Source organism: Thrips palmi, unplaced genomic scaffold (assembly GCF_012932325.1).
Source record: "Thrips palmi isolate BJ-2018 unplaced genomic scaffold, TpBJ-2018v1 HiC_scaffold_18, whole genome shotgun sequence".
NCBI lineage: Eukaryota > Metazoa > Arthropoda > Insecta > Thysanoptera > Thripidae > Thrips > Thrips palmi.
In genome coordinates, this window is record NW_023144627.1 from 11,771,882 (window position 1) to 11,787,064 (window position 15,183).

At 57.8% G+C, this 15,183-nt stretch overlaps 1 protein-coding gene across 1 annotated transcript in view; it reads left to right on the forward strand.

Moving 5' to 3' along the window:
- The window catches only part of LOC117644803 (cell adhesion molecule 2-like), a 72,444-nt gene extending 58,948 nt beyond the window's left edge, over positions 1–13,496 (forward strand). The window contains exons 6-7 of the mRNA XM_034384434.1: positions 12,771–13,014; positions 13,399–13,496. Coding sequence (XP_034240325.1) covers positions 12,771–13,014; positions 13,399–13,481 — 327 coding nt within the window. The 3' untranslated portion in view covers positions 13,482–13,496. The remainder of the gene's footprint in view (positions 1–12,770; positions 13,015–13,398) is intronic.
- Positions 13,497–15,183: the final 1,687 nt, after the last annotated feature.

Genomic DNA, 15,183 nt, shown 5'->3' on the forward strand with positions numbered 1-15,183 from the left:
ATGGCTGAGTGTGATCCCGTTGTGTCATCTGGTGGATTCGCGCTGATTGGCCATCGGCCACCACAGTCCGCGCGTTCTACCCTGCGCCTTTCGTGTTGCCCTTTTTGCACACTTGCCTTTTCTTCGGAGCCCCGCACAAAAGACGGCGCGTCCTCGCGTCTTTTATTCCTCCGCGTTGAACCCACCGCGGCGAAAGGGCTGTAACACAGAGGGCGGCTGGGGGTCAGCAAGCTTGTTTCCAGGAATGCCGAAAAAGGAGCGTCATGGACCTGGCTCAAGGTCCTGCGGGTCCTGGAGGTCCTGAAGGTCGCCCTGCCGGCGAAGCTGTTGCCGCGCCGTGGCGCAGGGCTGGCCGGCCGGAGCGAGAGGCCGGCGGGCTAACTGAGACACAAGGCGGAGACGAGACACCTCGCGGCGAGGAGCGAGGGTGCTGGCCGCTGCCGGGCCCTGGCCAGGCCCTGGCCGCCCCGTCCGGCCGGGCCGACGGGGGCATAAACAACTCCCAACACCGGCCAGGGCGCCAGGGCGGCCAGGGCCATTTCTCTCCGGCCGGGCCGCCGCGCCCCGCCACGCCTTTTTGTTATTTATGAGAAAAAGCGAAAGGCCAGGAAGACGCGGAAAAATATGGACGACCCGAAGACGGCGACGGAGCCGGCATCCTTCCTCTCCCTCCCTCTTTCTTCTCCCTATCCACCCTCTCTCTCCCACCCGCACACCAGAACGGCGGTGCATCACTTTTGTTCGCCGCGTCGGTGGAATTTGTGGCTGTAATTATTGCACGCCTCTCGAGTCTTGAGAGGCTCTACGTGGCCTCCCCCCTCCTAGTGGCCACCCTCTTCCCCGCGCTCATCGCATTCCGAAACGGCAGCAGGTGTCACTTCCGGCGCGGTGAGTGCCAAATTAATGCCAACCGACACGGTTTTTCGTCAGTCTTACTCGGCATTCTTCTTTTTCAACTCGTTTTTGGCGATATTACGACCGCTGCTTCTCCGAACTTGGTGGCGGAAATCTCCCTGTCGGGGCCAAGGGAGGGAGGGGAGGACATCGCCGCACGACAAGGGTGGCACGGCGGCCCGGCGGACGGGCCTGGACGCCTCAATCATTTACCTCACCTTGAACCTCCAGCCGCCATCGCCGTGCTCTGGGCCGGCAGCGCGGCGAGGCCTGGCCGGGCCCGGCCGGGCCTGGCCCGCCAAATTTGAATTATTCACCAACGACGTTGAATAAAGAATTATTATTACGTTACCGCGCACCGCCTGGGCTGTGTGTGTGTGAGCGCATTCTACATCCGCGATGCGCTTCTACGACGGCGTGTGTCTCTGTCACTAAAGCCCCCACCCGAGTGGCTCACTCCGTGGCGGCGGGGGAGCTGGCTCGTCTGAGGTAGCGTAGCGCCAGCCATCCTACATGTTGAGCTTGTTGTCATTTAGTGCGCCGTCTTGGTGGAGGGCCGCAGGGGAAGGTGGCTCAATCACCTTGCTACACTGTGCAAAGCCAGGATGTTTCCCTTTTTTAGGGGTTCCGACGAAGGAGGACCCCTATTGCCCGGGGCCGCTCAGAATTCTTCTTCTACGGACCCCCCAGGATGGACATTTCGCTCCCGCCATATTAATCCTTTTCATAATACAATAAAAAGTCCAGAAAATCTTAAAAATTTATCGTGGAAATTTTCCGTAAACGACTAAAACATAAATTTGCAACAATCAAGCCCCCTTATCCGTTCACATTTTCCAGAAACGTTTCGAAGAAAAAATGTGCCACTCCTCAAAACTAAACTTCCTGCCTCATCAAAGTGACAAAAACTAATCACTGTTCTAAGAAAATAATAAAAACATGAAGAAAAATTCTCGATGAAAACGTCCCACTGCCATTATACCAACTGTCAAAATTTAAAGTCCATGATAAAAAGAAATTAAAACGCCGTAAAATTCACAAATGCCAATGTTCACTCATTGTACACTGATAAAACATTTACACATAATTCAAATCTGTCATTAGTAAAAACTTCACAGCAGAAAAGACAGAATAAATAGATTTTCCGCAGTTGGCAACAATTTTCTCGGCGTCTGCGCCCTTTCGAAAATCGCGAGGCTGAAAAAACGAGTAGTCGCGCATTGAAACTGCCCCTCTATTGTTGCTGAGGTTGGATTGTTTGGCTTGCTTTTAAAGGCTGCGGTTCTCGTCTCATGTTTTCCTCAATTCTATAACCAGCACGACGGTTGGTTTGACAAACTTTTTAAACTCGGGAGGGGTGCTTTCGGAAGGCGGATGACTTTCGGTTGACGAACATGAGCGAGCACTGTAAATCGCGAGATCGCGAGATGGACTGAGATGGTCATTGTGTTAACTGAATCACTTTTGGGAATGTAAAAATATCGGTAGGATTCAAAGTTACGTAAATAACGGTAAAATTAACGTAATTAACGTTTAAATGACAGATTTCAAAATGATTTCCACAACCGGAACACCGTGCAATGCGTAAGCATTGGAATTTTTTTCTTTTTTCAAATTTTCGGCACTTAACGACATTAGGCCAGTGCTGTATCTTTCCCGGTCGCAAGCTTTCCAGCCGAGACGCCCCAAGTAAGCGAGTTGCAGTTGCGAGGCATGCCCCACACTACTGTTCCACTCTGTTCCAGCCGTCGGGGCCGCCGTTACCGTTACGGACCGAGTTACTACCGCGCCTGTTATATTTTCATGTCACTTGGAAGGAGCGGCCGCGGTTACTCCACTGGAAGGAAAATCGTGGACGTTGATGGAGGCCTGGCGCCGCCTGGCGCGGCCGCCACGTGTGGGCTGCACGTGTACGGCCGTTTGCCCTCTCAATTTTTCATACCGGAATCCGCAGCCCCAACCAAACAAACACCCTGGGCTGCGCCCTCGTCTGTCAGTTATCCCCGTCTGTCTTTCCCTCGCCGGGCCGTGGCGCCGCCCTGTGCGTGCCGCGTTGGATCACTTTCTTCGGAGGAAAGTTCGAGGCGCTCGGGCGCCAGACACGACCTGGCTGGAGTCGTGTGTTCGAGTGGGGAGTGACCTACGACCTGTAGATGCAGAGGGATAAGTCTGGATAAATAAAATAGCCACAAATTTTAGTTTTTATTTTTCGAGGGGTTGCCAATGCGGTGTTCTTCGTGTGACCGGCACGTAACACAGGCGTGCCCTGACCGTGCTAATGAAAAATCTTTGCTGGATTGCATAGTACACGGACGTCCTCTAAAATACATGACGCTTCGTCGACTTTGACAGACACGGTCCTGTTGTGTCCAATAATGGGTGACCTGCTGACCCGTTGACGCCACGACCCCCAGCAGGTTGACGCAGAACAGCCATCGCTCTGCCTCTCTCCCACGCATGGACGCGGTTCACAAGTGCGAGAGGGACAGGGCGACTGTTTGGCATCAGACCACAGCAGCACTGCTCCTCGATCCGACATTCGGGCATGGGCAGGCATGGGCAGGCATGGGGGGGGGGGCACGGCAACTCACTTGTCAGACTGTGCCTTACAACATTTATGGCAAATCGTGGCCGGGTTGGACCCCTCCCCCTTCCACTCCCTCCTCGTCGTCCTCCTAATCCTCGAGTGCCCCTCGACTGCCGGTATCGCATCGGCACGTGAACGCCAAGGACATCACGCGCCGGTTCCGTGCCGCGGCGGAAGGGATCGGAGTCAGGGAGGGAAGCGGGGCGGGGCGGGGCAGACAGTTGTCGGCCGTGTAGAATGACGTCTCACGCGATAACGCTGTTGTGGCCGAGAGCTGGAAGCGGGCGGGGTGGGGCGGTTGCTGCAGAAGGGCAGGGCGCCTTTCTGGCAGTCTGGAAGGCGTTCCAAGGCGCAGCCCGCCCCACCCCGCCCCGCCAGCCCCGCCACTTGTCAATCGAAACTTGACGGCGGCCAACTGCCTCCACGCCAGGGCAGCGGCCTCCTCCTCCTGGAGGGTAGGCACTCCCGATGTCGGCCGCACAGTGCGCCCACCGCGCCCTCCTCACCAGGCCGCCTGTCTCTCTCGCAACCCTACGGAACTCCCCGCGAGTGCGAGAGAGACAGATGCTCCCTGCCGGAATCAGTCTGGCGGCGTGTGCGCCCCAACGCCCGAATGGGATTTGTCTGGAGGCGCCTCGCCACGCCTCGCCACGCCTCGCGCTGGCGGCCTGGCGCGGCCTGGCGGCTCCGCGTCCCTCGGGGACTTCCAGATCCAGCCCCTATGCAAGCAGTATCTTCCGGTGGATTTTCATAAGGCCCCCGGCACGGCATGAGAATGGGGGGGCCTTGCGAGTGTGTGTGTGTGTGTGTGTGTGTGTGTGTGTGTGTGTGTGTGTGTGACTTGCGTCGGTGTGGGTGTTGGTGCAGTGCTTGTGGATGTGAGATGGCAAGAAGAGTATCAATGGTGAGTGCGCGGCGTCCGTTCGAGGACTCGTTGTTTCCCCCTCGCCGTGGACCCCACCATCGACTCCACCCCTTCCCCCCGGCCGTGCGTCTTGCCAGGCCAAACTCGTCCCGCTGCAAAGGACCCTGCTGACTGACCAACTGACCTAAACAGTAACAGCTCTTCAAACTGTTTGCCCCGCCCCCCTCGGCCCCACCCGGCGTTGGCCTGCGCAGCTTTTCCGCCTCTGTTGTCCACTGTTTCCCTCCTACTTCTCCTCCTCGTCCCTTTAAGTTGGAAGTTATCCCGGTGTGATCCCCTCTCCCCTGCTTCGACGTGAGGGGCACCCGTGTCGTCCTGCACTTACGGCGCGCGTGCACACACACACACACACACAAACACACACACACAAACACGGCCGTGTAAACCCCCTGTTGGCTTCCCCCGTGGCCCTCCGCGGTGGCGCAGGTCGAAATGGCTTGACCTCATGTATTTGTTATTGACTTATATACTGCACCGAACCTATTTCCTTCCCCCCGGCCCGGCCCCCGGCCCCGCTGGTGACCCTCCGACCCGAGCCCCGACCCTTCGTCCCGGCCCAACTTGTCGGGGTCCGCCTCGGCCGACCCTAAGGTTGTTCCCCGAGAGTCCCCGCTCGGCCGCCGCCTGCCGTAAGGCGATGCCAGAGGTCCACCCGGCCGGACAGCGAATTGCCGCCGCCTTTGTTTCACGGCCGTCTCGGCCTCGGCGTCCCGGGTTCGACTCCCCGCGCCACCTTTCGGCCGCCGTTCCTTTTTGTCATGCCTCTGCTTTTGCCGCTGGTGTCGTCGGCCCCCGTTAGGCGCTGAATTTGCCCGCGACCTTGCCGTCGGCTTGCCGTGCTCGTCCCGTCCGCGCGGCCGCAGGGCCCTCGGCCCGCGGGCTGACTCCGAGCGGGGGGTCGCGTCGGCCTGTCTCCCTCGCACCCGCACGGCGCGCCGGGACGCCCCAGGACGCCCCGCGAGTGCGAGAGAGACCTCCGCTCGGAATCGGCCTGCGGGCCCGGCCCCGCCGGCTCTGGGGAGTTATTTATGTGGCCGCTGATCCTTCGCGGCCTGCCTGCCTGCCTCGCCATTCATCGTGCAGGGATGGCCTCGTGTGGAAAGTCCCGGCCCATTATACAACAAAGTCACCTCGCCGTGACACCTACTAGGCGACCCAGCACCCTTTTAATGCCAAATTTTGCAAGACTTTTTAAAAAGGATAAATGGTAAAATAAGAGTTTGAAAAGTTGTGGCCGTCCGCGGCGCACCACCGTACAGACTGTGCCGACTGTACGCGGGCGCACCGTTCCGTATTCAAGTGCCGTAATTGTGTTGGTCTAGTTTCACGGACATTAGTTGGGCCGGGCCACGTCACAGCGGTCAGGCCGCGTCCCAAAGCCCCGGCACATTTCCGGGTGTAGTGGCGGGGCCGCCACTGGCGCCACCGGGCGCCACCACACTGCGCGGCACTGCGTCGCACAGCTTCGGGGAACGGCGGGGCCAGCCTCCGCCGACCGAACAACAGTTCAAAGTGACCGACCAGTGCAGTGGTGGTGGTTCGATGGCTCTGTCGGAGGGCAGCAAGCCACTACTTTGGGCCGCTTGTATTTACGCAAGGGGCGGGCTTGATGACGTCACACAAACTTTTGCTCTCGCGTGTCGAGACGGCATGGTCAGGGTTGACCGGACGAAGGACAAAAGTTCAACTCCCCTTAATCGTCTTAGAATAAAACATATTGCGATTGATGATGATTTCGCGTTGACGTAATGACTCAAGCCGGGCACGTGCTTGTAGCTCTGCCTCTCTCATATCCCCCCCCCCCCACACACACACACAGAGTCAAGCGCACGCAGATGGGGGCTTTGTGTTGAGTTGACTCTCGAGCTCCGCGACGTGTACGAGAGTCTCCCTTAATGATCATCGGAGCTGCTTTTCCGCCGTGCCGCCACCGTAACAAACCCGGACGGGAGGCGCGACTTGGCTCGTTGGCAATATTTTCGTGCCGGTGCACACGTCTCAGGGTTCAGAGAGAGAGAGAGAGAGAGAGAGAGAGAGAGAGAGAGAGAGAGAGAGAGAGAGAGGATGGGGGTCGCCCTTCAGTCGAATTTGTAGGATATTTGGGCCGAAAAAGGACCGCTTAGCCTGACGCTGTATGACTCTCCCGGTTCGCTTGCAACCGTTGCAAGGGTCGCAGTGCAGCCAGCCTGGCGGCAGTAAAAGTGAAAATCTAATCCGCGGTGTGGTGGCCTGCCTGGCTGTCTGTCTCGCGTGCGGCGGGAACGCGGCAAACTGGAGTAGGCGGCTGCAACATGGTGGCGGCGCGGTAGCGGCTCCCCTCCCCCGGCCGGCGCCGCGCCTCTCCAGAGAAGTCTCCGAGGGGAAAAGTTTGTTTGCTTGGCGTGCACCCTCCGCGGCGTGTCATGCTCCGTGTCCTGCCTCTCCTCAACCTGGCTGCCTGGCCCCGCCCGGCCCCGCCCCAGTCTGCATCCCTCACACTCTTTAACAATTTTTTCCCCACTTCTTTTTCGGCAGTGTACGAGTGGGCCCGCGGGTTCGGCGCACAGAGCCGCTCTGTGCGTTTACACAACCTCCTGTCCCCCTTTGTGGGCCTGCTGACGTCTGTTGGCGAACGTCACTCGTACGAGACTGCAATTGCTCTGAGTCGCGGCAGGCATTGCACGCCGGCCTGCTGGCCGTGGCTCACTCAATCAGTCACTTTGAAGTGCGATGAATTTTGCAATGCCGTGCCGCTGGCGCGCTGGCGCTGCCCTGGCCAAGGCACGGGAGGTTCAGTGTGCGCTGGAGACCAGCTGATATAATTCGTCCCTTTTATTCATCGCCAGCGCACTGATTTTCGTTGCTTTCCTGCAGTGTCGCCTCGCGATTTCCCCCGGACTTCCCCTGCCCCGCGGGTTATGCCAACTATTGCCTCGCTCGTTTGATGTTAAATTCCCAAAGAGCGCCGCCCGGAGGCTTTTCTCGACCCAGATTCAATTTCTCGCGGCTCGCTGCGCGGCCCGGCTGGCCACACGGCCCGGCTGGCCACGGCTCGGCTCACAGTGGCCGAGGCGCAGCGGTCAGGGATTGGCGCGGACCACAGCGTGGACCACAGCACGCCAGTAATAAGCAGAACGGCTCCAATAACCATGCCTGCAGGGATCAGTGAACTTTTCCCGTCTGCAAGGCACCCCGCCCCGCCCCGCCACGCGGTGCGTTGTGTTGTTGCAGGACGCCCCTCCAGCCTCCGACCGCAGCGCCGTCTTGTACAACTTATTCACTTAGGACCGGAGTCGAGCCGCTAAGCAGCAAACTGCTGCCAACGCCGGCATATTAAACCATTTTTGGCCTTCTTCGCGCCCGGTCGGCTGCTGCCCCGCTGCGTTGGGTTGGCAGCAATGGCTCGCAGACACGCTCGCAGGTCAGGGCGCGCCCCGGCGGGGTCAGGGACGATTTCCCAGGCAAAGCTTGTTTTAAAACCTCGGCAGAGTGCGTCAGAGATTTTCCCTGGTCCCAGCAGACGTAATCATTCCAGTAACCGACCGACGAACGGGCAGTCTGTCTTGATTGGAAGACATGGAATCGTTGGGGTTCGCACTCGCCCACAAACTTGCTTCTTCTTTTAACATTTTTTTCCTCACGTGCTTCGTCAAGCAGGAAACGATTTCGCGGCACTCCGATACAACGCAAACTCGTGTCTCTGTATATGCCGGCCTCACCTGTCACGTCCGCAAGCACCCCCTCCTTTCTCGCTCCGTCCCTCCCTCTCTGTCCCTCTCACTCCCCCCTCCCCCTCGTCGCCGTCTCCTCAACACAAAGTCTCACTTCCCCGCCATTCCCTGGGGCCATTGGCGTCGGCCGAGTCCGGACGACCCGCTAACGCAGCCAACGCAGTCCGGTGCCGACACTGCCAGCGCACAGTGGGCCAGAAGACCAGTGGAAGCGGCCAAAATTCTAGACGCGTTTTGAGCTTTGAGCTTGAATTTAAAAATAAATAAATTTGGAACCCTAAAAACACTGTGTACTTTAAAATATTCCAAATGCACTCTTTCCGGTACGTATCGCGCAGTGAATATACTCACCCGGGTCGAAACACGGGTCCACGGTATATTTTTTTTGTCCGGTTTGTGCGCGTCCCGGAGACAACACGGCCAGACTGGAAGGGGAGGCGAAGGGCCGCGGGACGGCGGCGCGGCGTCCTCACGGTCCTTCCTTTCGCTCCGCCGCCCGCCGCGCCGCCGCCGCCCTCTCACACGCTGGGGCGGGGCGGGGCGGGGCGGGGCGGGGCGGGGCGGGGCGGGGCGGGGCGGGGCGGGGCGGGGCGGGGCGGGGCGGGGCGGGATTTAATTGGCTCCAGGCGTGGCGTCGCCCTGCATTGCTGCAGCCAGGCGTCGAGGACCAGGACGACGGCCTTGCTGGCCTTGCCGGCCTTGCTGGCATGCTTCCGCCCCGGACCGGGCACGGCGGCCTCCCGACGTTCCTTTCGCGCACCTCGGCCGGAGAATTGAATCCTTTGGCGCTGCCTTGGCGCTGCCTTCGAGCGGCTGCGTCCGAGACGGCATTGCCCCTCACCGCCGCGGTTCGGACGCCCCTCCACTACGCGGGCACTGGCACGCCCCGCCGCCCCGCCGCCCTGCCGCCCCGCCGCCCCGCCACGCCTCAGACGGAATCGTCAGGTTTCATTGCACGTCCGCTTGCTTGCTCCGCGCGCTCCGCTTGCCGGGCCTTGCTGCCGCCACGGCTAGCCACGGCTTGCTACATGGAGGCGCCCGGAATTAGACCCCAGCCAGTGCGGCCATCCCACTGTCTGTTGCCCCCGCTGGGCCACCGCCCAAATCCGGACCCTTCTTCTTCGTTTTCTCCGACTGTCCCGGACGAGTTTGGGTTCCGCGTTCCACTCGCAGCAGGTTCGTACCGCCTCACAGTGGGCCAGAAGACCGGTGGAGGCGGCCAAAAATTCTAGACGCGTTTTGAGCTCCAGAGTTGCTAAATGGGTCTCGAACCGAACGTGTGACCCCATCAATGGATTGCTCTCCGGACGAGGAATCCATTGGTGGGGTCACACGTTAGGTTCGAGTCCTGTTTAGCGACTCTGGAGCTCAAAACTCGTCTAGAATTTTTGCCGCCTCCACCGGTCTTCTGACCCACTGTGCGCCTGGGACGCTGTCTCTGCTTTCAATCTCTCAGTGTGTTGCATTTACACCCCCCGCCCGGTGCCGGACGGGCAGGTGGGGTCGAGTGGAGCCCGTAAACCGGAGTCCGCAGAGTCTAGATCCTCGCCCGCCGCGCATCCCGCAAGGCACGCGGAGAGGGAGAGAGAGAGAGAGAGAGAGAGAGAGAGAGAGAGAGAGAGGAGGCGGAGGCTGCTGGAAGTTGGAAGAGAATAATTCTGACATTGTTGCGCACTGACCGAGGCCTCGGCATGAACGGAGCGGCGGGCTGACCAACTAGCTGGCGAGCTGAGTGCGAATTCGAATTTAGTTCACGGACGAGCAAAACAAGGCGTCCGTTGGCAACCCAGTTCCACAGTGGACTCGTTCGGTCGGGTAGCTCGTTAGGCACAGAGGCAGGTACAAAGACGGAATCGTTGTCGCGTAGACCGACACGGTGGCGGAGGCGCATCACACAGCTCGGCGCACAGACGGACGAACCTGGCCAGTACTGCGGTGATAAGGGTTCCCCGAACAGCACTCCGGGCCACGCGATGAATGAGGCGGTCGCCACCTCGCCGACGAGCGAGCCGACGAGGGTCAACCAGGTGGCCAGGAGTTTACGGCGCACAGTGGGCCAGAAGACCGGTGGAGGCGGCCAAAACTCTAGACGCGTTTTGAGCTCCAGATTCGCTTAAGAGGTCTCGAATCAAACGTGTGACCCTACCAATGGATTCCTCGTTAGGAGAGCAAACCATTGGTGGGGTCACACGTTCGGTGCGAGTCCCATTTAGCCACTCTGGAGCTCAAAACGCGTTTAGAATTTTGGCCACCTCCACCGGTCTTCTGACCCACTGTGCGGCCCGCCCGACCACCTGCAGCGGTAGCCTTTCCGGTGTTGTGCTTCCGGTTTTAAACCCGGATCAGCGCCTTGCCGCGCCGCCCGCGCCGCTCACTGGTTTCTCGTTTGAACAGCCGCCTCGCCGCAAACTTGCCTTGGTATACTTTGAATTAAAAGTTTGCTATTTGGCCTCCTCCTCGGCGCGAGCCTCGAGGCCTGCCGCCGAAGCGATCTCTGTCTCTGTCGCACCCCAACGGGACGGCCCCTGAGTGCGAGAGAGACAGAGCGACAGCCTGGCCGCGGCTTGCCAGCGAACTGGCCCACTGCGATGCAGCAGCTCGCACTCCGCTGCACTCTGTCGACTCGAAGACCGCCGCGCTACTGACGTCTCGCCTCGCCGTTTCGCCAGGGTTACTGTGCACTCGCTGCAGCCTGCAGTCACACCGCCTCTTTTTCCGGCAAAAGTAAAAACTTTCCATTTCTTTTCGTTTTTCTTTTTGTGTGTGCGTTTCAAGATGGTGGGCGACGACCGTTCTTGGCTCGAGACCCCGCTGTGGCTTTTCGATGCCCCCCCCCCCCCGTTGTTGGGCCCACTCCAAGGATAAGTTAAAGTGTTGCTGTACCACTCCGGCGTGAATACGATAAATTCTGTGCCGCCCCCGGAGCGAGCCCGGAGGTGCCAAGTCAGGTGGTGTGACCTCCCCGCCTCCCTCTGTCTCGCTCTCTCTGCGGGGTTCCGCTAAGGACCTTATGCCGCGCCGAAAAAGGCCGTCCCTTGGTCCTATTAGGGCCCAGGGGCGAGCCCAGGGGGGACTTAGGCAACCTAACCTCCTTTTACGCGGCTCAGCCCCTCCATGCCCTCCACGCTGAATGCGATGTCGGCACGCCAGCCACGCTGCTGCCAGCTTCCAACACACGACAAAAGGCCGAGCGCCTCCGCGCCTCCGCCCGAGACCGGACGTCCGACTCGCCCGCGTGCATCGGGGAAAAAGTGGCCCCGGACCTGTTGTTGTTGTTGTTGTTGTTTTTATTTGCAGTGCCGCACTGCCAGGTGGGAGATAAACCCCGCGCCTCGTCTGCGCGCCACAGCGTCTCTGCGTCGCGGACTACTTTATGCATGTGGAGACGAGAGAAAAGAGAGTGCGTCGCGATAAAGATCGATAATTTTTGAAATGAAAGGCGTTTTGAAAACCTGAATGCCAAACAACGCTCCACTGTCGTCTTGAAAATTCTTTTTTGGATGTATTTTGAAAAGGTCTGTGCACCGGAGTATTTTGGGCTTGGGCCTTCATTTGAAATTGACTACCCCCAGGTGACATCGCATCTGGGTGTGCACAGGCCATCACATTGGGGGTGCGTTTGTCGGTAGTCGGTATCTCACCTGCTCCCTCTGTCCGTGTGTGAGTGTGTGTGTGTGTACATGGGGAGCGAAGGTGGGGGCGGCGTGAGATTGCAAGGTTGTTACCGCCAAGCCGGCAAGGCGGTGACACGCCGCCATTGTGGCATCCAATTGTTTGTGCTCGGCCGTGCATGCGCGGGAGAGAGAGAGAGAGAGAGAGAGAGAGAGAGAGAGAGAGAGAGAGAGAGAGAGAGAGAGAGAGATGTGCGAGTCCGCCGCGGTGCGGTGGGCCCCTGCGGATCAGAGGATAGGCAACACAGCGCCTCTACAGTGCAGCGGGTTGCCTACCCTACGCTTAGCAGGCGCCCGGCCCACCCTTGTGGCCGCGCCGTGTCCGTGTCCGGGCTGGCCGCGCCCTGGCCCCGCCCTGGCTGCGCGGCGTGGCGGCCCCAGGGCGGGGCGGCCTGGGACGTGCTCACACGCCCTCTGCATATCTATCAAGGCCCCGGCCGGGGCGAGGGCCCGGGATCAAACGGCGTCTTGTCGGAGGGGGGAGTCCTGGCGGGGCGGGGCGGGGCGGGGCGGGGTGGGGCGGGGCGGGGCGGGGCGGACGCACAGGCAGCAGCGCCCCCTCGGAAGATAATTAAAATGTCGCTGGGTGCACTCAGGCCGCGCGGTTGGCGGCGGCAGGTGCTCCCACCTGGGTTCGCCCCGCCCTGAGCTAGTCGATGCTGGGCAGCTGCGGCCCGCTCGGCAACCCGGTCCGTCACCCAGCTGCTGTGCGCCCCACAGTGGGCTAGAAGGCCGGTGGGGGCGGACAAAACTCTAGACGCGTTTTGAGCTCCAGAGTCGCTAAATGGGACTCGAACCGAACGTGTGACCCCACCAATGGATTGCCTCCGAACGAGGAATCCATTGGTAGGGTCACACGTTCGGTTCGAGGCCTGTTTAGCGACTCTGGAGCTCAAAACGCGTCTGGAGTTTTGTCCGCCTCCACCGGTCTTCTGGCCCATTGAGCGCCCCCTCACGCTCATGGCATCATGACGGTGTTGCAGGTGACGGAGCCCAGCCACCTGGAGGAGCACCCCCACGCCAAGCACGCGCACGGGCTGTACACCACCATGCTGGGACTGCGCTTCACCATCCGGCCGCACCACTTCCGCGACGGCTCCATGGTGCTGCGCTGCGTGGCCACCGTGTCCACCGAGCTGTGGCGGTCGCACACCAAGCACGAGGTGGTCAACGACGACGACGCGCACGAGGCCCGGATGCTGCAGAACCGCGAGGCCTTCTTCGAGTGTGAGTACTTTCACTTTTCCACTCATTTTTTTGAAAATTGGAAATCACTGGGAATTTAATTTTAGTTGAATTTCGATGAATTTCAGTCAAAACCTAGTGAAATTTGCGAAGAATTTCGATAAATTTTACCGAATTTCAGTGAATTTCAAATGTTTGTTGAATTATGGTGTACAAATTTGGCTGGAGTTTTTCCCCCCCATGAGGGGGTTGCTAGGGTTTGTTTGCTCCGGCAAAAATTTCTTGTTGTTTTTCTTCGCGGCCTTGTCTTTTTCTCCGGGCCGCGACGCATCGCGACGCATCGCGATAGGCGCGTCAGATTGGCGACGCATTCAAATTTGGCGCGCAATCGGCACTTGACGATCTCGGCCTTGTTCTTGTGCGCAGTGAAGGGCGGCGGCGGCGCGCGGACGGCCCCCGCGGCGCTGGCGCTGCTGCTGCTCGCCGCGGCCCTGCTCCGCCGCACGTGAAGACCCCCGAGAAGGACCTCGTGACGCAGGCACACCGTGCGCAGGCAGGCAGACGGCGGTGCGGCGGGCGGACAGACGGACAGCGGCCGCGGTGCACGCCACCGTCATCCAGAGCGATGACTTGCAGCGCGCCGCCGAGCCGCCGAGCCGCGCCCCTCGGATCCAAACACACCGACTGAATAGCTTAAAAAGTTGTGCTTCGTTTTTAAGAGTAGATTGTAAGGCGGCCGGCCGGAAGGCTTCACAGTGCCTACGCGGGATGTCAACTACTGCTCTGTAAAAATTTGTTGTCACTCTATGGCAAAATTGTTGATAACTATCTTCATCTCTATTTAGAAACGGTAATAATTTCATCAGAAATTGATGACGATTTTTTTTTTCCAAAGCTCCTTTACCGATTGCATGGGCACAACCGTTTTCGTCGTCATCAAGTGACAACCTAAATTTTCACAGTGTGCACCCAGGAGGGCATTCATCGCAAGTAAAAGAAAATCGCAGTATTTAACAGAAATTATTTCGCATCTATGTCTACAATTGACGTTTAATACCGTTTTAGTAAATCGATCATTTTGCTGAGTGGAGGCGTTTCCAGGGTGCGGCCGGGTTTTGTCAGTGAATACTATTCTCTGTTCAATTAGTAAAATTACAATTATAAGGTTCGTCGTCGTCACCCGCTTCGTGTTCTGAGGTGAAGTCACCGCTTACCTTTGTAAATAAAATTCCAAAGGGGAGTAGGTTCCCCAGGGATGAAGTGCGAAATGTATCGTTAGTAGTTTCCGCTATTCTGTGTTTCGTTTGGAGGCCTAGACAAATAGTGATCAACGCGAAACACAATGAATCAAAACCTTCCACTTATTTCAAGTTTGCTGAAAACCGAACTTCTGTGATGAGTACTTTTTGACAGTTCACTCAAACGCGCTCCTGCTACTTCCCTTGTATTTGGAGTTACTGTTTTAGCACCAGGTTTAAAAGTAGCGCTTCCCTTTAAAATATTTTGAAAAAATAAACTAAATGATGATTTTTTTTTTCAAAACGTTAGCTTGCATATTTCACACACTGTACCTGCTACGGAATCACCTCTAGAGTAAGACCAGATAGTAGGGAACTTTAAAATGGATTTCTCGCACATGCATCGGTAGCACAAAGTGTACAAATTATTTATAAAATTTTGTATAAAAGTGTAAATAGCGTCTTGTACAGATAAAATTATGAAGCGTGACGTGTTGTACATTATGGTAGTAACATTTGAAATGTTCTTGTCTCATCACAAATTTGCTTTCCCAACATGTTATCGACATAAATAATGAATTGAACCCGAAATGCTTTTTAAAGTAAACACCAAGTTTTTATTCTTGCCATGCGTTTCATCCAACTATTTATTGTTCTACGGTACCTCTGATTTCTCTTTTGTAATAACGGAATATTTTTGTCGAGTCTACTGGCATATGTCTCAAAGTTATCGAAATAAAGAATTCGTGACTAAAAGTCTTATTCTACTGACTACTTTTTTGAGTTTGTCATAAAAGAACGCTCCTTTTTTTAGTGGCTCTGATCGGCAGTTTTCTGGGGGAAACGTTCGATTTAGAAGCGTATTTGTGGGAAATCCAATTCCAGTGTTCCTCACAAGTACACACTGCAGAGCAGAGGGGCCCTCAGGTACTTGTGTTCACTGAGGCTTGCGGGCCGTGCCGCGCCACGCCGC